The sequence below is a fragment of the Eleutherodactylus coqui genome, chromosome 10 (genome assembly GCF_035609145.1).
Source record: "Eleutherodactylus coqui strain aEleCoq1 chromosome 10, aEleCoq1.hap1, whole genome shotgun sequence".
NCBI classification, from domain to species: domain Eukaryota; kingdom Metazoa; phylum Chordata; class Amphibia; order Anura; family Eleutherodactylidae; genus Eleutherodactylus; species Eleutherodactylus coqui.
The window spans coordinates 126,343,061-126,367,943 of record NC_089846.1 but is presented as its reverse complement, the minus strand read 5'-3'; the positions used below and the strand labels follow the sequence as shown (position 1 = coordinate 126,367,943).

Genomic DNA, 24,883 nt, shown 5'->3' with positions numbered 1-24,883 from the left:
AACTCTGCTTATGTAGTCTTCAACCGAAGAGTAGATCCACAATCTGCATTTTACTGATGAATGACCTTTCTATTAACATCAAAGAAAAATCTGATGAATTACACAGTGCACCAGGACAGAGTTTCAGACAGTTGTCAAAACTAGACGGTGCATTACAATATATTATCTCAAATCAGTAATTCTTTACTAAAGGCCCATTTAGACGCAACGATGATCGCTCAAAATTCGCTGTAACGTCATTCTGAGTGACAGCTTTGAGTGATCATTTTGCATAAACTCTTAAGTAGCTACTCAGCTACTTAAGAGTTTATTAGTGTGCAAATGAAGCCTTTTGCTGAACGCAGGTAACAGCTGGAGGTCTGTTATCTGCATTCAGCTGCTTTGTTCTCAAGCAAGACTGCAGCTGAAAGAATGCTATCAGCGCTATCCCACTGAGAACTCAGCGTGCGGTCTGATAAGACACATTGCTGACTTCAAGCTGGCTTGAAGTCAGCGATGAATGAATAGTGCACGATGGCAGCGCGTTTAGACGCAGCCATCGCTCAAAAGATGGCTTTTGAGCGAATTTTGAGCAATAATCGTTGAGTCTAAATGGGCCTTAAGATGTTCGGAGGATGCCTGTGTAATCTTTTTGAAAGATAAAAGAAAAACAGAGTAGGACAAACAAGATCTTAACTTGATGGCCAATATCCTCTAAATACTGGAGACTCCTCAGCGTATACTGTAGATACTGCTTAGAGTTGTGTATTGCCAAGCTCAAACAACTATAGTGTTGGTAATACCAATTGTGTTCATCAAGTTCTCCTTTTATACCGGATATCAAGTTTCGTTTTAGTGTAGAAGGCCAGAACACTGTCCAAAATGGACAAAACCAGATTTTCCAAAATATGAAAAGGATTACTTGGGCACTCAATGGTTTCTAGAACACGGAGGCTCTTGTTTATGGGCTGAGCCCAACTGAAGTGGCATGGCCCCTGGATGAAAGCAAAAGGCAAGTTGGAAGGATCCTCAGGATTTCTAGATTTTGGGAACACAAAGTCTTTTTGATAATGCAGGATCAGGTCTAACTAAGGGATACTTTCACACCGGCCAATTATCGTCAGATAAATCGCTCAAAAGAATGATTCTGACCAATAGCTGTTTTGTATAACTGCTGGACCCGACAGGGTACTGGGTGAGAAATCACTCGTTAGTTGCTTTATTTTAGCTCACTGAAATGAAGCAACTAGCGAGAGTCTTCTCACTCAGCATAAACAGGCAGTCGCTCATTTTTGAATGACTGCCTGTTCACGGTGAATGGAGGTGGGCAGCCAGAAGAGATCTTCGATGAACTCCACCTCCACTCACTGAATGACTGTGTGAAAGTACAGCAGCGACAGTTGTCCCATCTAAAAGCACCCTAAGGCAAATCAATGCTGAGTTTTTAATCTAACACTACTTATTCTGTCCTCTGGTTTAACGAAGGACTAGCTTCATCCTTCTACCACAGGCTACCATGTCAAACGAAAGGCATTACATGGAGCTTGCGGGCAATGAAGATGATCAAGGCCATGGAAAGTCATGTTAAACCAAAGGTTTACTCTTTAGTGAACTTTTGTGTATCCGCAAGGGAACTGCACATGCTGTACAATTATTCTACAATATCGGAAAGCACATTTTCAGTTTTTTTTCCAATGATGTAAAACTTTTATAGATTTAGAATAATGTACAGCCGAGAGGTCAAAAGCTAGAACAGGAATAAAACTGAAATATATATAGAGAGACCTTTGTTGCTGAAGCTTCTAGTTTTGTACAGACATCTAATAAAACACAGTGAAATGCAATAATATGTGAAAGTAATGCAGAAAAATAAGAGTACTGTGCAGAACCGCCAACCATCTACTGTACCAGCTTTCATGCATTTGTCCAGTCTAGACCATAAAATGAAGCTGAAGCGAACATCTCCACTTATGGTCAACACTAACCTGCAGAAATGCTGGCGAGATCTTGGAAGATACACGAGAGTGTCCTGTTGACAGGGATTTCCTTTTTTACGATTAGTTGATGGGTATGTTCACACGTGGATTTTCCACATCGTAATCTACACCGTTGGTGCGAAATTTGGTGCAGAGCCACAGTTGATTTCATCCGTTCTACAGATCCTTACCAAAATCTGCATGAAAATCCACACCAAATGGTATTAACGCAGAAATGTGGTGTGGATTTTCTGCTGTGGATAATCCATACCGCTTCACCAAGTATGAACATACCCTACAGAAGTGTTTCAAACACAGCAATTTATGCCATGTTGTTGCTTCTGACCAGGCACTGTAATGCTAGCACTTTGGCCCCTTCATCCTACTGATCAGTGTCCCACAAGTCAGACATAAAATTCTATAATGGAGAAAGCTCCAGTTAGATATTGCATATTTATGGGCAAATTAAGTAGATTGTCCTTGGGCCTGCTTACAATCCGAATTCTAGAACTCAACGTAAACATTAGATTATTATTAGAAGCCAATTAGTATGTTGGATAAGTCAACAAACCCTGGGGAGAATCGATGTGTTCACTTATGACAGTGTCCTGCGATAAAAAGTTGCAAATTTTAGTGCAGATCATGCTTGCACAAAAATGTGCAACTTTCTGACTCTTTTGCATCCTTCTCACCTGGCCCCCAAAATTGGGCAAGATTAGAAAAATGGGGTGTGGCTTCCTGCAGGCAAACATATACGCCAGAAGCTGGCATAAATTATAGTGAAAAACTATGCCGGAGCTGGCGTGGATTTCACATTCTGGTGCGTAGACTGGCCAGACGTGCTACATTTGTTATGAAGAACGCGCCTTTTAATTTGGTGTACTAAAAGTTAGGGCACTTAAACCTACATGTAAAATGCTGGTGGGAGTAAATTTCATACATATTTATGTAAAGTCCTGTTCTGCATTACTCCTGAACCCCATTGTTCAGCTATCTTTTTTTTTAACTTCTCTTTATTTATCACACATATTATACGATACAGAAAAAAGAAATATAGAATATCAAAATACATTTCAATGTTGTACTTAGAGTTTTCCGTCTATGGTTTACTTTAGCTGTATCTTCATGTTTTATTCACATGTTTATTATTTTTTATTTAACAAAATAAATCTTGTGTTATATATGTCTAAGGTCTGAAATAACTAAATATCTAAAAACAATTAAATTGAAGCAATCCGTGCTGGTCTTGTTTTTATTTCTGTTTATATGCTGTTTAGTCTGTAGATAGCGTGGAGTAGGACTCCAGCCATGAGCCCCAGATCTTGTGGTATTTGCTTGGGCACCCTCTGTTTTTATATATAATTTTTTCGTATGGGATTATCGAGTTTACCAATTGAATCCATTGTGTGGTTGAGGGTGGGTCCGTGGCCATCCAGTGCATGGCTATCTCTTTGCGTGCCAGGAAAAGTACTTCTTTAAGAAATATAGAGGTGTATTTTGGCCAGTACTCTTCCTCCAGCATGCCAAACAGGATTATCTTGGGGTCAGTGTTTATGATGTAGGGAGGTACTAGTAGTTGGTTTATTCGGACTATTACATTGGACCAGTAGGTCTTGATAGCTGGGCAGTTCCATATTAGATGCCAGAAGTCCGCGTTTGGTTGGTTGCACCTATGGCAGGAGTTTGACTGGGTGTTTCCCATTTTAAATAAACGACTAGGGGTTATGTATGCTTGATGGACAATGTATAGTTGAATCAATTTGTTGTTTATAGCGGGGGATACTGTTAAGTGGGATTCCTCTATTTCTGTCCATTCTTCCGGTGTCAGGGAAGGAATACAAGTTTTCCATTTATCGAAGGCGGGAAGTGGATTAGAGTTTAGCTTTGCAGAGAGTAGGTGTGTGTATAGGGTTGAAATCAGACCCTTGGGGCCTTGTGATTTTAGTATGCCGATCGTGGGGAATTTTGATATTTGGGTAGAGGTCGGAGGAAATTGAGTGTTCAACGCATGTCTCAGCTGAAAAAATCTGAATAGTTGCAGTTGGGGGGTCTGGAGTTGTTCGCACATCTGGGTAAATGTAGGGAATACTCCTTCCTTATATATGTCGCCTGTCGTGGTAATTCCCAAGTTGGTCCAATAGTGGGTATCTGGTATGGAAAGTAAGGCGGTCAGCCCGGGGTTATCCCAGAGAGGGAGATCCGACATCACGTCGTGGAAATTTTGTAGTTTTTTAACTTCTCTCCAGACACTGAGTGCCAGCTTGTGTAGGGGTAATACTTCGGCTGAGTTTGAGCATTCTGGGAATTCTAAGTAATTTAGTAGGTTGTTGCCTTTTACTTGTTCCGCCAAGTAACTGTCTGCCGTGGGCATCTTTTTAGAACGGAACCATGGTTGGATATTCCTCAGCTGTCCTGCTAGATAGTATAATCGGAGATCTGGGAGGGCCATCCCCGCTCGGTCTTTTGGCCTTTGTAGTGTCGTAAGGCTTAGTTTGGGGCGGGTGGAATTCCACACAAATGACGTGATGAGGGAGTTGAAGGATTGAAAGAGCCGTTTGGGGATCTGTAGTGGCATATGTTGAAATATATATAAACATTTAGGTTGAATCGCCATTTTGATTAGGTTTATACGGCCTGCTACTGATAATGGTAATTTGGCCCATTTCTTAAATTTGTGTCTTAGAGTTTCTTGCAAGGGAGTAATATTATCTTCTATGGCTTTATGGTGTTCACGCGCCATGATTATTCCCAGATATCTAAATCTGGAGACTATTGCCAGGTTATATTTGGTAACATAGGGGTCATTTTTTGGATTAAGGTCGGTGTATAGAATTGTGGATTTGGTCCAGTTCACAAATAGTCCGGAGAATTGGGAGAATTGGTCTATGTAGGTCATGGCTTGGGAGAAGGAGATATCCGGGTTTGAAAGAAAAAGAATGGTATCGTCCGCATATAGGCTCACTTTGCTTTCTACTCCCCCCCATCTGACACCCGTCACATTATCGGAAGATCTCAACCGGATTGCCAAAGCTTCTATAGCTATGGCGAACAAAGCTGGGGATAATGGGCACCCTTGACGGGTGCCTTTCGTAAGTGGGAATTCTGCCGAGGGGACCCCGTTCACTATTACGTTAGCCTTTGGGAATTTGTATATGATGTTGATCCATTGTCTGAACTTGGGACCGAACCCGAAACGCGTTAGACAGGCTTCCAGAAAATTCCACTCCAGGGAGTCGAATGCTTTTTTCATGTCTAGTGAGACGAGGGCCCAAGGCATGTTGTATTTCCTGCCCAGCTGGATCACTGTTTGTACTTTTCGAATATTAATCGTGGTGGATTTACCTGGCATGAAACCGGTTTGGTCAGGATGTATAATGGATAGTATTACTTGGTTCAGCCTGGTAGCTAGGATTTTAGTGAGGATTTTATAGTCTACATTTACCAATGAGATGGGCCGGTACGAGTTACAGTCCACTGGGTCCTTGTCAGGTTTTAGAAGGACTATAATAGACGCTTCATATAGAGAAGGAGGGAGAGAATTTCCTAGTTGGGCCTGATGAAGAGTTTCGTGTAGAAGTGGGATTATTTGCTCGCTGTATTTCCGATATATTTCTATTGGGAGGCCGTCAGGTCCAGGGGATTTATTGGGTGCCATATCTTTAATTGTTTGTTGAATTTCCTCTATTGTTATTGGGGCTTCCAGCTGTTCTATTTGTTCGGTTGATAGTGTTGGAAATTTTAGGTCTTGTAGATAATTAAGAGTGTCCAGGAGTGATTTATCCGAGGATGACTTATAGAGGTCTGCATAGTATTCTTGGAAGCGAGCTGTTATGGATTGTGCATCTGTTAGTTCTATGCCCTGCGTGTTTTGAATTTTTAAGATCGTATTTGTTTGATTTTCCTGTTTGATGAGATTCGCCAGTAAATGACTTGATTGGTTACCCAATTCAAAGTAGTGTTGTTTCGTAAAGAATAATTTACGTTTGGTTTTTTCATGTATTTGGATTTTGTATAAACGGGCTAGGCCGAGCCAATTTGTTCTGTTAAAGTCCGTGGGGTTGGCAACATAGATTTTTTCGGCTTCTGATGTTTGAGTCTCAAGCTCTTTATCGGCCTGGGATGTTGATTTTTTAATATAGGAGATGGCTGATTTAAGGCTTCCCCTAAGGTATGCCTTGAAGGTATCCCACTTCAAGGCGTAGTGGGTGTTATTCTCATGGGCCTCTAGAAACATTGAAATATGTATTGGGGTTTGGTCATTAGTTTTTAGGAGTTTGAGCCAAAAGGGATGTATTTTCCAGGTAGGGGTGAGTCCACAGCTGGGGAATTTAAGGGTTAATAGTATTGGACTATGGTCGGACGTGCCTCGTGGGCAGTGTGTTACATCTGTTGCATAAAGTGCTAATGTCGGGGAAGATAATATGTAATCTATTCTTGACAGTGTGTTTTGGCCTGTGGAGTGGCATGTAAATTCAAGGGTGTCTGGATGTTTTGATCGCCAGAGGTCTATCCATCCTATGCTTTCCACAAGTTGTTGCATTGGGGAGTTAATTGGGATATGTGAACTGGGAGACAAGTGGAATCTATCTTTATTTGGGTTCATTACCCGATTGAAATCTCCCATGCAGATAACATATGCCGAGGGGAACTGATGGGCGAACGTTATTGCCGCCTGTAAGAGGTGAAGGCTATCGTGGGGCGGGTTGTAGATGCACATAATAACATATGGTTTAGAATCAATTTCGGCGTATACGAATACAAATCTGCCATCAGGGTCTCTTTTAACATTTATGGGGTTCCATCTTAGTGATTTGTGTATAAGTATAGAAACCCCTCTGGAGAGAGAGGTGTGGAAGGAATGGCTCGTCCATTGTACCCAGGGTTTTTTGAGGGAGTCTGCTTTATCTGCGGTGAGGTGAGTTTCCTGCAGGCCCACAATATGGGGGTTAAATTGTTTGATGTGTGAGAAGACTGCCTTGCGTTTGTTAGTAGCGCCTAGCCCTCTCACATTCCAGCTAAGACATATCAGAGACATTAAAAAATATTGTGATATATGGCTTACTCGGATGCTTCGGGTAGTTAGGATGCGTTTCTTTGTGCATTAAGGAGGAAATATTATACCAGCACAGATTGGCTTGTACCTCAACTAGTACACATTTATAACAGTTTGAACAATTAACAATTAACATTCTGCTTGACCTAAATATGTCGCAGATATCTGAATTTAGAAAAAGAAATAAGCTACAATCTGGTTGAGAGTAGCTGTTGTTGTGAGTGGGGGAAATTCTTCTGGCCTATAGGGGATTAGCTCCGGACTTTAGATCATAGGCTATTACCGCTATGGCGGCAATCGGACTGCCGGCCGGTGCCTCGGAGCCCACCTGTAATTAAAGGAGATCTGCCACTCCTTGACATGTTCTTTTCCTCTCTGCTGTCACCTATATGCCAGTGAATTATGAATCTAGATCTACTTTAAAGAAAATTTACATTATCTTTGGGTTGCTGCACGAGTTATTTCGTCTCGGGTGACACCGGATGCATGTGGAGCCATTCCGTGGCTTCGGCTGGGGACTGCAGAAAGATCACTTTGTCGTTCGCCACGATCCGCAGGCGAGCTGGATATGCCATTGAGTATTGGATGCCTCTATCTCGGAGTTTCTTTTTGATGTCCATGAAGGAGGCTCTTTGTTTTTGTAAGTCCGCTGAAAAGTCAGGGAAGATGGAAATTGCCGCATTATTATATTTGAGGGGGCCTTTCAGCCTGGCCTGGCGTAGTATTATGTCCCGGTCTCTACAGTTCAGAATTCTTGCCAGAAATGGCCGTGGTGGGGCGCCCGGAATTGGTGGTTTGGTCGGAACTCGGTGGGCTCTTTCTACCGTGAAGGAGGCTGAAAAGATGTCTTCACCCAGCATAGTTTTGAGCCAGTTTTCTGCAAAGGATTCTGGTTGGGAGCCTTCGACTCTCTCTGGGAGACCTATTATGCGTACGTTATTACGTCGAAGCCGGTTCTCAAGATCATCCGTTTTGGATTGGCAGAATTCTGCTTGCCTCACGGCTTTTTGGACTGCTTTAGGGAGCGGATGCAGGGTGTCTTCTACTTTCGAGATTCGGTCTTCCATTTCGTGCATCCTGCCCCGTATGTTTTGTAGATCTTGACGCAATAAAGTAACATCTGATTTAACTTCCTCTATTTTCCCAGTAAGGGAGGACTTGCAGGTATTTATGGCGTCTAATAGTTGGCGCAGTGTAGGTTCTGTATTTTGTCCCGAGTCGGTTTCGGTATCTCTGGCTCGCTCGGCTCGGGACGAACGTGGTGACTGCTCTGTTCCCTCGGTGCGGGAGAATTCTTTAAGTCGTTCCGCGGCGGCGCCGCCTTTAGTGCGGGTGCTCATGGTGAGCAGCTATGTAATCTATATTATTGGTAGGATCCTTGCTCGTATCGTTGTCTTGTTTAATTTAATGGGGCCGGTCACGTTTCTCCTTTATGGGTCTTAAGGGTTACTCTCTAATTCTGGATGAGACCCCGGGTGGTCGTTTAGTTTCAGTGACGTTGGGCTAGTGTAGCTGTATAGTGCCTGGTAAGTAAGGAGTATAACTGTATTGTTTGCTGGTATGGATCAAATTAGTTTGTAGTTATCGCAGACTGCATAGTCTTATTACTGAAAGGCCTATGATAGTCCTCTGTGTTTTCGGCTATAGTTGCCGGCTGATTACCAGACAATGTCTTCTGGGGGGGGAGGGTTTCTCTGTGACTATGTGGTTGGTAAAACGTCCCAGGATATCCCCCCTTCCCCCGTCGTCTACTCACTTTTTTTTGGGGTGGCTCCTCCCGAAGCTGGGGTCCAGCCTCGATCGATCTTCCCCGTCCCTTAGGTGCGGGGGTCTTCCCAGAAAGTGCACCAGGTAGTCTCTAGGCCGTGGATTTCTGCGTCCAAGAGCTCCGCGCGGCCGAATGTTCGATGCGGATGCTGCGGTCTCCCTCCGGTTTTCCTGGTCTGTGTTCTCAGGATTTAGATGGGAGGTAGGGCGAACTCTCCGTGTCGGCAGGGGCAAAGTGCTGCACGTCGCGTGTGATGCGCCTAGGGCCGGCAGCGGGGGGGTGGAGGCGCGTGTTGCAGTCCTTTCCCGCGAGGCGGATGTTACGGCTGGGAGCGGGAGAATCCCCCTGTCGGCAGAAAGTGGGAGGTGGAGGTGGTAGCCTTCTAATGGGGTCTGTCTAGCGCTGTTTGCCCGCTAGCTCTCGCAGGGGTTGAGAGCGGTCTGTTTTGTCACTTATGTTTAGAGTCGGCAGTGAAGGGGTGCCGATGTGCCGTTCTGCCTCCCCAGTTCCCCTCAGGTGCAGTTCGCCCAGCGGGGGCCCGGACCGTCCTCCGATCTTCAGCGGAGGTAGAGGGAGACGAGCTGTGGAGGTTCGGCAAGGCAAGGGCAGCGGCGGCTTTGCGGAGGTAGAAGGCAGCTGTGGAGGCTCGGCGGAGGTCTCCGGCGCCGGCCGCGAGGCAAGGGCAGCGGCGGCTTTGCGGAGGTAGAAGGCAGCTGTGGAGGCTCGGCGGAGGTCTCCGGCGCCGGCCGCGGGGCGAGGACAGCGGCGGCTTTGCGAAGGTAGGAGGCAGCTGTGGAGGCTCGGCGGAGGTCTCCGGCGCCGGCCGCGAGGCAAGGGCAGCGGCGGCTTTGCGGAGGTAGAAGGCAGCTGTGGAGGCTCGGCGGAGGTCTCCGGCGCCGGCCGCGAGGCGAGGGCAGCGGCGGCTTTGCGGAGGTAGGAGGTAGGCTGTGGAGGCTCGGTGGAGGTCTCTGGCGCCGGCCGCGGGGCAAGGGTGGTGGCGGCTTTGCGGAGGTAGGAGGCAGGCTGTGGAGGCTCGGCGGGGGTCTCCGGTGCCGGCCGCGGAGCAAGGGCAGCGGCGGCTTGTTACGGGTATGGACGCGGGTCCGCTCTAGCGCCGTACTCATCCGACGCTGGGCGCTCCGGGGGTTGAGTGGTAGGGGGCACACTCACCCGGTGATGATAGAGTCCCGCTACGGAGCGCCGCGTCGGGTATGTCCGGGTCCGGTGGTGAGGGGATGTCAGGCGCTTGGTCTCTCCCGGTGTCGCCGCGATGTCTTTCCCCTGGAGGATAGGCAAGGTGCTCGCCTGTCGTCAGCGGAGGTGGGGGAATGCAGGTGCCTGTCGGGTGCCGACTGCAGGCCTGAAGGTAATGGCGGCGGTTGGCGCGCTGGTCGTTCCCGCCAGCTCCCGCTCCGTGCAGGGGAGTTCAGGAGATATGTGGGCTCCTTAGCTCGAGCCAGCAGTCGCAGCTGGGCTAGGGCAGTGTTCGTGTCCGGTTCGGCAATTGAATTAAGGTAGAGCGGCCAGGATATTTACAGGATTATATAATCCCCTGGGGAGCCTCACTCAGTTGCGACCGTCCATCTTGGTCGCTGGCCACGCCCCCTCATTGTTCAGCTATCTTGCGCACTCGGTGGTCCCGTTCATCATACGGCTGCAGTGGGAGGGGCATATGACTATATACGTTATGTAGCCTCCCCTATAGGAATACACCCTGCACACAGGAAACAAGTGCAGGCGCAGTAGAGGAGGAGACATAGATTAAATAAAAATGGACCGCAGTAAAGAAATACCAACCAGCCAGATTGTACCAGCCGGTCAGGGCCACCCTAGCCGATGACTATACAAAAAGATTTGTGAGACTAACTAAGAGATACCCTGTCTTTGTTGTCCATAGCCACCAATCACAACTCAACTTTCAAAATGAAAGCTGTGCTCTGATTGGTTCCTTGCGGCTTTTATATATGCCCCTGTGAATGAGCCCTAACTTTTCTCCAGCATAGACAAGATGGGTATTGGCTAGAGATAACCAGTAACTGCTTACTGGTCCGAGCAGGCTCGGGGGGGAGGTGGCGCGGAGTAGCAGGAGGAAAATAAGAGAGATCTCTCTCTCTCTCTCTACCCCTCGCTAACACCCGCGGCCCCCCCGAGCACGCTCGGACCAGTAAGCAGTTACTCGAGAAGAGCGATGCTGCTTTATCCGAGCGTGCTCGCTCATCTCTAGTATTGGCCATTCGTCACACATTTTCATCGAACCGTTGGCAAATATTTATCTAATGTGCGCGTCCAGCTATTAGCCCGGTCATATACTTCAGACAGCTGTTGCCTGAAAAGCTCATTCAGTCTGTAATTGTATTTCAATAGACAGAGCAGCTGCCAGATATGTACGGCGGTGGTTTATCTCCCATTAGAACAGGACATTTTGAAATACAATGCGCCAAATTTCTTTTTCCTTTGCAGGAAATTCTGCCAGAATTGGCCGGTTTGGATGACTTCTCTCCAAAGTGGATATTTAGTTTTTGCAGCTAAAATAATAAAGTTCTGCTGGTAAAAGTATCATTCAGCACTAACGCTGGCACGACGTTCCACTCATTTACTACACATCAGTATGAAATGAGAAATACTAAGCTATCTCAACAAGCAAATGCCTACGAAGCGCTGAATAGAGGATGCAGGTGCGAGCCGCCGGATGGCCTTCGAAAATATTTATTTTTCAGTTTAACCAACCGTCCCAAAAAATAAATAATCCAAATATTTTTGCTCAATAGCTAAAATGACAAAATCTATTTGGATATTGGTTTGGCAAATGATGGATAACTACACAGCATAAACTAATGTGATGCTGAAAAAAAAATCTAGACTACTTCATTGCATGCAAAGCCAAGAGCCGGAAAACTTATAGATATTCTTCCATGTGATGTAGGGAAACGCTCGGCTCTGTTCACACTCATGTCATGGCTTCGGTGTGTAACGGAGCGATGACATCCAGGTCTGGTCTGTTTTCAGTCGGACAGGTAGAAACCTTAACGGACCACATTGACCCATAAAGGCGTCTGTTAAGTACTTTTGACAGCAATACTAGGACACTTTCCTAATTCTTGCTGTCCAGAAATGCTGCAAACCCTGAACGTGTGTACAGAGCCCCCTAAATACTGTGCATACAGCGGTACTGCATAGTCATTTGTATTTAACATGCTTCATTAACGCTGTAAATGAAAAACTTTCATGATTTTGTCCACCGTTGCGATCTGTTGTCATATTGCCCCAATGCATCTGGCATGGTCGTGGTTAAAGGGCCACTCTGGGGAAATTTCTTTCTTCTTCATTATGTAGCTATCCCCCAGTATATACAGTATAAGTTGACTAGTATAACCTTGGTTAGTTATTTCTTTCTATCTGAACCTCCCTGAGTCTTTTTTCTCGGGTGGGTCATGTGATCTCAATTCTTAGTAGCTGAGATTTACTTTGCTTTATGGGGGAAATTTAGTCTGGCATTTCCTGTGTTGGGTTTGGCAAGATGAACGTTCAGCCTCCCGACTGTATACTTATGGTCTGTAACTTATGTAGATGAACGTAGAATGCAGATGCTAATGGTGCTGTCCTTCCTGCAGGCAGAGATGCTACAGTCTCTAGCTGTTCATGTGATGCAGTGCTGATGCATGATCAACAGCAGTGAAAAGTGAAGGCGAAAGTAGGAAGAAATCTGCAACTCAAGATGCAGCCTGATAAGAATCAGACAGGGGGCTGCACTGCATGGAAGTGACTATAATATACAGAGGATCCTCCAGAGTGTGACAGACAACCAGGTGAGGGGGCAGGGATGGAAAAATGTGTTTTCACCAGAGTGGCCCTTTAAACATGCCCTATTGTTTTGCGCCTATGTTACCTTTGCAGACCTTGGTTTTTCCTTGCAACAGATTATAAAGAAGCAGTCAAATTCTCTCTCATCTGTCCGCTATTTCTTGCTTACAGATTACTACCAAGGAGTAGGGAGCAGATGAAAGGAACACGCCTGCAGGACCCAGAATCAGACTACATAGTAATCGTTACCATGAAGACACACTATGGTACGGTCATTGGGTCAGATGTAAAATACTAATGACTAGAATGTATGCATGGATCAGGTTCTAATTCAGCAGTACAAGGTGAAAGAAAGATGCTTACCAAAAGCTGTCATGATCTGGATGCCAACATTAAAACAGGAAGTGAAATGTAACATGTCTCCGTGGCAAAAACACAAAAATTAAGAAAAAAATCTCAACAAATACGATGCAATAAATTCAATTTTTTTTTTCACTTTCTATTTCATAATAAGTCGAAAATGTATTAGAAAGACAAACGTGGATCGTTCACAGGCACTATCCTATACACAGGGACAGAACACAGCATCCTTGGCATGATACAGACTAGTAAAGGGGTAGTCCCGCCTTGCATTTTCATAGCCGAGATGGGACACAGCGGCCATGGGCTACCGGCCACCCAGAGCATACGGAAACTGCTAAGCGCTCAGCTCATTCCGACAGGCGGTCAGAACGCAGCTTGCAGGTTATCCCATCTCAGCCATGACAAGCCGAGAAGGGAATACCCCTCTAAAGTACGCCAGAGCAGGAGCCGCTGCTTTTATGTGTTTTTTGTTGCGCTGAGTCAGTAAAAGGGGATGTCTCATGAAAAGAAGTCATTCCTTTTTCACTGGAGAGGTGCTAACTATCTGATCAGTGGGGGTCCAACTGCTGGGACCCCACCAATTGCAAGAACAGGGGTCCCCAAGCGAGCCAATTGTCATGTCTGTTGCGAAGTGGGTTTAACAAATACAGCAGGCAACAAGCTATTCTTAAAGGATGATGAAAAATGTTTCCTTTAGTCTAAGGATTTCACCTTAGATCCCCCCCTATACCCCTTTATGATGGAAGTGAGCTACATACGAAGCCGGACATCTTTCCTAGGAGAGCAGGTAGATCATTTGTCACTGAAGTCTTGTCTCTATCTAGGAAAGCTGTTGCAAAATTCTGGCTGGCTGGCAACCCCCCTCGTCTGTTTGACTGGCCGTTTATAGCCACACCGCTCTGTCCCCTTCCCCACAGAGGTGAGGGTGTTCCTCCGCATCGCCCCTCTACCTGCCAATCCATTTCTCATGTCCTATTAAATCTAAGTTGGCCATTCATGCGCTAGTTCATACTTCAGGACGTGGTCTTGGCGTGCTCCCTTAAGCTGGTCTCACACGAGTGGATTTTAATTGTGGCTCCTGCGATTACCGTCCACGTGTATGATACGCGGGCATTGACTTTCGAAGTTTCGCTCACACTTGCGGGTAGGAATTGTGGATTCCGCGAGCGGAAGAACAATTGCATGTTCTATTTTACCGGGGATTCTGCGCATATGGGCTCCATTGAGCTCTATGGATGTGTTCAAAGCACAGCGCATATGCAATTATGGACGCAGATTCGTACGCACGTTGCTGGGAGATCAGATGACAAATGGAATAAGGAAATTAAGAAGTTGTGGGCAGACAATGCAGGGCGGATTCATGGGAGCAGCACCCCATGCAGCCCGCTGTCTGCAACCTCCGCTTGTTCTTCTGGGCTTTTCCTCCACAACAAGAAGTGTTTTCTTTTAAAGTGCTTTATACTACCACCACAAAAGTAGTATAAATCTAGCCGAGCCAAAACCGCATGCATAAGCAATTCACTTCCGCGATCATTCACAGGTCTTCCGCTGCAGATATCAGCACGCAGAACCCAACCCGGTTGTGTGAGCGCGGCCTTAGTGTGATAGGGTATATGGTGGTCAATTTGCTTTTGTACTTTTCTACAGTTGTAAACAAATGCAATAAACTTTATTAAAGAAAAAAACAAAAACAAAAAAAAAGCCTTCTGTTTAACCCCTTAACGACCGTCGGTACACTTTTTGACGGCCTGCAGCTGCAGGACATGTATGAAGGGAGATCATGTGGCGATCTTCCGCCATACATCGCGGCTTCGGGCTGTTTCTTACAGCCGACACCTAGTGGCAACAGCTCCAATAAGTTGCGCGGCTCATCTGAGTTGTTAACCCTTTAAATGCTGTGGTCAATTCTGACAGCAGCATTTCAATCCCCGGAACGATGTTCAGGACCCCGTACACCACCCATCCCGCAATGAAATCGCAGGGAGCCGTGCAGGTGTCATGGCAGTGTTCTGAAAAGGCCCCAGGGCTGTCATGGCAGAATGCCTATCAAGCAATGCCTGTAGGGTGGCTTGATAGACTACCTGCCCAATAGTGCTATGATGTAATGCTATGACATTACATCATCCTGCAGTAGCGATCAAAGCATCGCAAGTAATTGCCCCTTCTGAGGACTAAAAAAACAAAAGGAAAAATAAGATCAATAAAGTTTTACTAATTAAAAAAAAAAAAAAAGTAATAAAATTGATAAAAACCCTTTTGCCATATTTATAATAAAAGAATGTAAATAACACAACCAAAATACATATTTGGTATCGCTGCGTCCGTAAAAGTGCGATCAAAGTAATGAATCCTTTACCCCGCACGATGAACATAGTCAAAAAAAGACCGCCAGAAATGCGCTTTTTTGGTCACCATGTCTCCAAGACAAAAATGCAATAAAAAGCGATCAAAAAGTTGTATGTACTCCAACATGGTACCAACGCAAACCACAGGACGTCCCACAAAAAAAATCACCCCTCGCACAACTATGTCGATGGAAAAATAAAAAAGCTATTGTGTGCAGAAGATGGCAGCAAAAAAAACGAACAAAAAAAAACCCGCATAAGTTTGGTATGGTAGCAATCGTACTGACCCATAGAATAAAGTTATCGTGTCATTTTTGTTGCAGTTTGTGCGCCTTAGAAACAAGACGCACCGAAAGATTGCGGAATGTCATTTTTTTTCATTTCTCTCCACTTAGATTTTTTTTTTAGGTTTTTCAGTACATTATATGGTGCATTAAATAGTACCACTGAAAAATACAACTTTTCCCACAAAAACAAGCCCTCATACAGCGATGCCGATGGATGAATAAAGGGGGAACGATTTTTTAAAAGGGGGGAGGAAAAAAAGAATATGGAAAAACGGAAAAAAGGTCCGTCACTAAGGGGTTAAAGGACAACTATTGTTACAAAAAAGGGATAAAAAAGCACAACCATCCATTCCTCTGGATATTTATTGAAAAAGCCGTATGACATGAGCACTGGAGGGGTGGGATTGTCTCTGATTAAGTTGCTTATGTGCTAATGGGACACTGCATGTGGATTCATATGAGTAATAAAGAAAAACAACAAGCAAAACTTTACAAACATAGAAAAAACATGGCATATTTTTGGGAAAAGGGCGTATAAAGGTCATAAGTAGACTTTACCTGACCATTGCCTTCCAATGAGGGATTCTGGAACAGGAAATAAACACCAAAGAAAAATACTAGTCCCTCGAAAGCTCCCAATGCAGTCCAGTATAGAAAAGGCATCCACTGCAGCATCGCGTTATCAGATATTCTCCTGCAATGGGTAAAGAAGGCGGAAAGTGTCTATAAAAGCATGCCAAGACCCTAAAGGACCCAGCCTGTTACCCTATGGAGTATTGTGCATTATGCTTTACATCAAGTCTTCATCAGGATGTATTTAGTGGGAAGTGGGAAAGTGAGAGAGATCGCTCTTTCTCCCCCCCCCCCCGCTACCCAGCCGCCCCTCCACGAGCCTGCTCGGACGAGAATTCAGTTACTCGAGAAGAGCGAGGCTCGCGCGAGTTTCTGCCTTATCCGAGCAGGCTCGCTCATCTCTAATTCTAAGCATTACCATTTTCCTTTGACCAAACATCTTACAGTTTTGATAAGTAACAAATAATTTCTGGAAGATGTAACCTTAAAGGGGTTTTGTCAATACACCAAACCCTGTCCACCTGCTCGACCCGGCCTAGAGTAAAAAAAGAGGGAAATACTTGCCTGTCCTGGAGCCTCGGGATGCAGCTGAGAGCCATCAGCGGTGACTTCCGGGTTGACGGAAGTCAGGTGTCATCTGCTGCCAATCAGAGGCCACAGCGCAACTGTGCATCCATCACTGTGCATGCTCCTGGTAAACATGCATGGTGACACCTGACTTCCGCTTGGCCGTATACTCAAAAGTCACTGTGGATACCGGCGGTGGCTCTCAGCTGCATCCCGGGGCTCCAGGACAGGCGAGCATGCCCTATTTTTTTACTTCAGGCTGGGCAAAGCAGGTGGACGGGGTTTGTTGTAATGACAAAACCCCTTTAAAGAGCTTCTTGTCACTACTAGACGAATCAGAATAATAATGGCAGCTAAAAGAACCACGCTGGTTCTGTAGGATCAATTGCATCTCTACAACATGCAGAAATGGATTTCAATGGGCTCCAATTTCCTTGCAGCATTACTGACTACGAGACTTGTGATCAGCAGTACCGACCAGTCATGAAACCGGACGTAGGACACCCTGACATCAGTTGGAAGGCTCTGGAACATGCCAAGGTATAACATAGGTACTTTCGGCTCAGTGTACAAGTTGCCCCCGTGGCAGAATGACCTTATAAACAGGTAATACAGCTTCTACTCACATGTATAACTTAGGATTTGCGATTAGCATTTCAATGCTGATGTGTTGCTCCAGCAGACTGTAGGCCAGGATTGGTAGAGAGGTAAAGCAGATGTTGTACATGGTCAAATATGCAGCATCATAAAGTGGCTACAACAAAGGGGAAATACAAAGATATTTTAGGTATCCAGTAGTCAACAATCTCCTGCGCCCCGGCTCCTTCAGCCTCCCACAAGGATCACCAGCGGACTTGATTATCTGTACGCTAGAAGGTCAGTTATGACAGATTGTCTTTCACACGGGGATAGAACACTCATTCCTTCTGTCTTACAAGGACAGCTAAAGCAGTGGTACACATGGTGTAAGACTGCCCAACTCCCAACATCTCAGCTTCTGGAACCCACACATGTGGCAGAACAGAAGACTGTCCAAGGGTCCGCTTATTTATGGTTGAGCCAGCGAACGACGTCAGAGTTTGCGCACGCCACCTGCTTATAGGGAAAGATACGCTGTTGTACGAGAAATCGTCCAGCGGTTCACATCAGCCGTATAAGTGACCGAGAACGACTGAGCGACCGCTATTTAAACGTAATGATTAGTGAACGAGCCAACGGTGATTTTCATGAAATGAAATAATGAGAACGGGCCGCGTACTTATACTGCTGAGTCCCTGCTGCTTCCAGAATAATTTTTATTTTAGCTACCGGCCGCCCCAGCCACCATCAATGGCTCCTGCTTTGTCCTTGTCAACTGGGCAATTTCACCATTCAGCTTCAATTAAATTTCAAGTCAGCCATTAACACTGGCGGCTGGAGACCGCGTACTTGACAATACACTAGCAAGAGGCTCGAAAAGTGATTGGATATTTTCGGGGCAAATGAGGGCAGCGGTACTAGTATACAATCTGCCCCCTGCTAATTGGAAGATCTGACACGTCCTCTTTAAAGAGATCTTCTGGTCCTGGACCAACAAAGATGGCTGCACCGCTTTTCTGACTACCTGGTGCACACTGGTCTTAGACAATATATGCTGCTCCGATTGGTCAGTGGATGCTCATGTGGGTAACACTGGCCAATCAAAGCGGAGTGCAAGACTAATAATACAGCCAAATGCACAGTATGCACCACTGGCCAATCAAAGCGAAGTGCAGCGTCTTAGACTACAGATGTACACTAAGGCACAGTATACATCAGGTAGTCAGATAAGCTGGTGTGGTCATCTTTGTCTGTCCAGGACAGGAGGGTCACTCTAAGTTTAAAAGACTGTGTGGTACACCAGTAGTTCCTTAGATGTCATGGGAGAAGGGATTTCCATACACAAGGTACTTGTTCTGCAGTGAAGAACAGCTGGAACATCCAACTTATGAAGAGACCTTAATTTCTTAAAGTCAATGAGCTTTCTAAATTCATATGAAGCTTGTATACATTGACTAATGAAAACCGCGCCTGCAGTTACAAGTGCCGGCCACTACACAGAGGTCAGAGCAGCACATCAGCCGGGGTAACGAGTGTCGGACCCCCGCAGATCAACTACTGATGATCTATCCTAAGGATTGGTTATGAATCGTATTTCCTTGGAAAACCCCTTTTAATATTCATTCCTCCTTGCTGCACACCTGGAAATATATCAGGTGACGTCTTACAATCTATAGATTAGCACACGCCCGCTGCAGGAAATGCATATCAGAGCAGATCCAACCCTAATCCCCAACCTATATACCCTTCAACCATCACCACACCCTGCTGCCACGCTTGGCCTTCCTGTACAGTCATTTCCGTCCACTGAACCTCATTGACAGTAGAGACCCGTCATTGTGTTATTAGCAGGACAGAACGCTTACCTGTTGTGAAAACCCACAAAAGAACTGGTATAAAAACTGTGGCAGGATGAAGCACAGGTTCTGCAAAGAGAGAAGGAAAAGTCAGAATATACTACACTGATGAGACTACCATGAAGAGCAGCCATGGTCCCAAGAAGTCCTCATAGGATTACCTTCCACCGATACACTGCCCACCTCCTCAGTAGACAGGAGCAGCTACAATAAGGGGCAGCCACCAATGACGGACGGCGCTTGCATGGACAATGCCAGCAAAGGCAGATTCAGCAAACCCCAGCAGCTTTCTTGCTCATTATCAAAGCCCGATTAATGAAGCCCTTGATTAAGATTGATTTTTTTTTCTCTCTAAGAAACCTTCCTCTACTGCGGACGATCCGTACGTTACTGGAATTGAGGTTTGATTTGCGTTAAAGGGGTAATGGTGTCAATGAGCGCTTACCTTATAAAAGAAGTACTGTACAAGGTGCGCTATCCTGACGTAGTACAAATGGCCGTGAGCTAAAAGAAGTTTTTTTAAGTGCTTGAATTTTGGCACGGCATAGTCGCTGTTTCTCGCTGCTTGGCGACCTTCTTTTCCTTTAATACCTGGAAGGAAATGGTAGATTATTCACATTCTGCTAGATTATAGGAGAGCGCATTAAAAAGGTATTGCTTACTAAACCAGATAGAGTAATGCTAGTGGGTCCAGACCCTTGAGTAGAGCCAAGTGACCCGATCTACAGCCGCCGGTGTAACTTGTGGGCCATATAAATGAGCTGAATGGGGTTTGCGATGGACTTTCGAAACGCAAATCATTTTTAAGGGATGAGCCAAGTATCATGACAATACTTCACAGCAAAAACAGAAAGGGGGAAAACAGGGTTCATTACAAAAACATAGGATAGGTCAAAAAAGTTTGATCGGTGGGGATCCCACCACTGAGACCCCCACGATCCCAAGGAATTGGGGTCCGGTGTCGCTTCCGGCTTGCAGCACCCACCCGCAGTGACGTCAGACTGAATAGAGAGAGGTGGTCACGCATGCACGGCGCCTCTCCATTCGTTAACAATGGGGAATGACGGATATAGGCGAGTACAAGCCTCAGCTACCTCCGTCTGTCCCACTAAAGCTACAAGGAGCTGCGCCACGCATGTACGAACGCCACTCCATTCAGTCTGCCCCTCATTGTGGAGGGTGCAGAGAGCCCACGGCGAGGAGGAGAGGATGAAACGCGATGATCAGATGTTTATCACCCATCCTGTGGATTGGTGATGAAAGTCGTTCTTCGGATAACCCATGTAATTAATTCAGCCTGGTGGTTAGAAGTAGCATTAACCCCTTAACGTTCAGTTACGTCCTGGACATCTGTACGAATGGGGATTGGGAGCCAATCCCGCTTCACACAATCCAGGTGCCGGCTGTTTGTCACAGCTGACTCCCGTCAGCTCACGTTGAACTCAGCCGTTAACCCTCTAAATGCCGCAGTCAATTCTGACAATGGCATTTAAAAGCCCTGATCATTCTTTTGAAAGCCCCCAGGGAAGCTAATGGAGATTGCCTACCAAGCCATGCCCGTGCCATGGCTTGACAGACTGCCTATCAGATTGCGGTATAATGTAATATTATGGTATTACATCGTACTACTAGCGCAGCTCTCATTAAAATCAATGGAAACTGTGCCTGCAGTTACAAGCACCGGCCACTACACAGTGGTAGGAGCTCCGATCCATGTGTAATTGTGGCGCTGACAACGGGCACACAAATCAACTGATTACTCAGAATCCCAAGATACAAACCCCAGCCAATCAACTATTGATGACCTATCCAGATAGGTCCTCAATAGTAGTTCCTTAGGAAAACCCCTATTAATAAAAAGCGATCAAAGAGTCCTTTGTATGCCAAAATGGTACAAAAGGAAGTGTATGTCTCCAATATGGCCCCCACAGAGATCACGCGTGTATACACTGGCAGTTGTGTAAAAGGTATTGCGTACCAATCCCGACGTGTGCTTCCAATATCATGCTAACGTCATTCGCTCCGTCACCCACAGATAACGTGATCGGATTTCCTCTACTATTTTTCACCATTTTAACGATCTGCAAAAAAAAAAAATAAATAAAAATTGCAGTTATATTTCTTAGGTCAGCAATGAGATGTTTGTGAATAAAAGTGTGTAAAAGTCATTGTGGATGTAGCTTTAATGCTGTCCAACTGATCAGTTCACACAAAGTCAGTGCTGCGCCATTCTTTCCACTGTGTGACAGCGAGAAGCTGTTTTCTCGTCATGTTCATTGGGGGATATAGCTTTGACTTTGGGTATATAGCAACTGCTGATTGGAGGCGGACACTAAGCAGACAAATGAGTTGGCTCCTCCCGCTTGCTATATTCCCTCTGCAGGTACTCAGCTAATCAGTTTTTAGCTTAGTGTCTGTAGGAGGCACACCTCTTCAAGTAAGGTCTTCAGGACTACGGGGATGTGGGGACAAGCGACTGTCCTCCTTCAAGAAGCGATTGCAGGTCAACGGAGCAATAAAAGCTCTGACATGCTGAACCACTATGGGTCCAGTCCCTCTCCAAGCGGCCTAGGGACCAAACCAATATCTAGTGCTTTCTAGGATGACTGTGCTGCTAGCTCAGTCAGCCGTGTCCATGCGGACGTGGGTCACTCATGCCGTCTGTGATGCATGTATGATCTTGTTGAGGCAGAGTCCGTCGCTGACCCAAAATTTGGCAGCAGAACAGGCCTCACATTCTCTCCTATGCAGTCTACAACTTCACTCCTACAGCATTTCTCTATATAGTCGTCCTACGCAGGTAAGGGCGCATTCCGGGAGACAAAGCATTTAATCAGGCGGAGTTAGTAGCGCGCTGCGATCCTCCTGTGCCATTTTCTCCTGCAGGATTGCTTGCAGGAGACGGATTAGTACACCAATACTGATTTCAATTCTTAGCAGTCACCCTCCCGACTCTGTTGGGTTCCAAAAAGGGACCAGCAAGACTTATGTCTGGGGGAAATTTGGCAGTTATGCCACGTTTTATGGTGCCTGGTTGGAGTCATGTGGTGGGAGTGACATCTTGGTATGAAGCCACCCTGGCCTGAAAACCCACAGATGCCTTTTTCCTAGGCCTAGACTTCTTCAGGGTCCGGGGGCTTCATGCAGAAGGTGGAGGCTGTGGCCAATGTCAGTCTCAGAAGGTGGATATTAATGGTATTTTGGAGCTATGTGTCTTCATCTCCCATTCCATCTGGTAGCGGTAGCTCCTGTGCATTCACCTGGGGTGCTTCCTACTAACCCTCCAATAGCGTTGCTGTCGTTTCGACAACCTGCTTAGCTGGGGGGTGCTTACAGTCTGGATTCCAGCGGACCCTGACGTTCAACTAGGTTGCCTGCTATAGGGCCTCAGCTCTTTTAAGTTTCACCCCCCTTTCTGATGGTACTGATGTCACGTCCAGCTCGCACAGTCAACTCGTCTCTCTCCTAAGCGAGAGGCGCTATCGGGCACAAGTTTCTTTGTCATCAAATGAAGGTAGTTATCGTCCTGTTGCATGTTATTTCACCGCATGTAGTAACTTGGTCCCGCGTTATGAAGACTAGTCCCATGGGATGAGCTGGTCACAATTTTCAAATTTTCCTATCTCTAGTGGAATTTTTCAGTCGCCCTGGCTCTCTGCTGGTGCTCCCGACAACAATAGTGGATCCTTAAGTTTCTGAGGTTGGTTCCTCGCACTGGTGCCACTTCGCGCCAGTGCAGGGTTACCGTGCCAGAGACATCCTATGTTCAGGCTGTGTTACGGCACATATTTCTTGGACAGTGGGTGCCTTGTTGGAAGCTCCTCGTTGGGAGCCCCTTTAAGCTCTGTCTCTGAGCACACTGAATGCCTAGGCACCCATTAACGCTAATCGTGGATAAAGAGCTAATTACGCTTCTTTACAAATGCGGCTTCTTATAATTTTCCCACCCCTTCGGTACTGCTCCGGAACCTCCCAAGGTCAAAGCTGTGCCCCCCAATGATACAGGCAAGAAAACAAGATGTTTGTAAGAACTTACCGTCAAATCTCTTTCTTGTCATGTTCATTGGGGGACACAACACCCACCCGATAAGGATTTTTTATTTTTTTAGCATCATGCTTTGCCTTCTTCTCCCTTTTTTTTTTTGTTTATGGTCACACTGGCGCCCTCCTAGGTTAATTTAAGCACTACCTTTTTTTATAACAAGCCCCACTGGGCTAATTGGAGGCGGACACTAAGCAGACAAACGAGTTGGCTCCTACTGCTTGCGTACAAAACTGATTAGCTGAGTATATAGCAAGTGGGAGGAGCCAACTCGTTTGTCTGCTTAGTGTCCACCTCCAATCGGCAGTTGCTATATACCCACGGTCAAAGCTGTGTTCTCCAATGATACAGACGAGAAAGAGATTTTACGTTAAGTTCTTACAAAACTCTTGTTTTCAAGGTCCCCTCTGTCCTTCCATGTACAAAGTGCGATTGTTTTACGGTTTCTGATATACACACCTGTGCTTTCTGCAGTGGAGCCATACGACAACATAGAACCGCTGTACACTTCTGACAGATCTGCAGAAATATATTCTTATAATGACTGGAGCTGTAGTTGGAATTTAATATGAGGGACAGCGTGGATCCGTCAATTATCAGCCCGAAATCTTGGTTTCCCGTCCAGCTCCTGAAACAGATAAAGAAGTTGACTGACCTGACCAGGTAGGCCGTGGGTGAGCAGATGAACATATCTACTGGATATACAGAGTAGGGCTGAACATGAATGTGAGTGAACCAAGGACAAGTGTAAAGCTGTTGTACAGTATGAGGACAACTTGTCTGCTTTATGCCATACACATCACCACACCTTCCCGCAGGTCATGTGTGGTACTGCAGCTCAACCCCATTCGCTTCACTAGAGCCACAGACCCCCAAAAAATTTAAAAAGGACGCAGCCAATGTTTTCTAATCTTGGACATCTCCTTTAAACAAATGTCCACCCATCAGCATCATTTTGATTTCTTTATTCTGCATAGGTTGAAAATTAAGTCAAATTTTTAGAATCTCTCTATTGGGGTCGGAGATCCCTTTTTCTGATCTAGAGAGCTGAACCCAATGCAAAGATGAAAAAATTGATAACTGATAAAATTTTGTCCGCTCACAGTCACCACTAGGAGGAGCTAACGGTTTGTTATTCAGCTTAACCTCTTAACAAGTGCCGTATTATGATTTCACGGCTGCCGTTTAACGCCGTCTCTTTACTGCAGAGCGTCAGAAGGAACGGGCACTGATCGAAAACCAATGAAGTGGGTCTTTATTCATTTTAATCTCTTAAATGCTGCAGTCAAAAGCAACCAAATTAAATTTCTATGCGCTACACATCCTGACTAAACGTGGCCATCACTAGAATCCCACCACCTATGAGTGTTAGATCGGCAGTCATATTTTATGGTTTAACCCCTTCTCACATTCTCCCACTGCAGGCATCCATAGAGGAGAGAGCGCGGCCGCGGCGGAAATAAACAATAAATAGACATGCTGCATATTCTGAAGCCGCGGCTGCGGCGGCCGCGGTTTCAGCCGGACTTACCGCAGCGGATGGGCCGTCCCATGTGGACGAGATTTCTGAGAAATCTCGTCCACATGGCTGGCTAATCCCGAGATTAGCGGCCGAGGGCGGATTTGCCGCGGCGAAATTCCGCGCTGAATTTCCGCGGCAAATCCGCCCTGTGTGAACCCAGCCTTAATCAACA

At 45.9% G+C, this 24,883-nt stretch overlaps 1 protein-coding gene and 1 long non-coding RNA gene across 4 annotated transcripts in view; both read right to left on the bottom strand.

The window, feature by feature from the left end:
- The window catches only part of LOC136580895 (uncharacterized), a 261,801-nt gene that overhangs the window by 25,445 nt on the left and 211,473 nt on the right, over positions 1 to 24,883 (bottom strand). The window lies entirely within an intron of this gene.
- ATP11C (ATPase phospholipid transporting 11C) overlaps positions 1 to 24,883 on the bottom strand; it is a 157,756-nt gene that overhangs the window by 22,222 nt on the left and 110,651 nt on the right. For all 3 annotated transcript variants that reach the window (XM_066581798.1, XM_066581797.1, XM_066581796.1), the window contains exons 20-25: positions 23,649 to 23,817; positions 21,126 to 21,228; positions 19,593 to 19,738; positions 19,157 to 19,216; positions 17,339 to 17,466; positions 16,131 to 16,266 (exon numbers count right to left, since the gene is read on the bottom strand). In XM_066581798.1, coding sequence (XP_066437895.1) covers positions 16,131 to 16,266; positions 17,339 to 17,466; positions 19,157 to 19,216; positions 19,593 to 19,738; positions 21,126 to 21,228; positions 23,649 to 23,817 — 742 coding nt within the window. The remainder of the gene's footprint in view (positions 1 to 16,130; positions 16,267 to 17,338; positions 17,467 to 19,156; positions 19,217 to 19,592; positions 19,739 to 21,125; positions 21,229 to 23,648; positions 23,818 to 24,883) is intronic.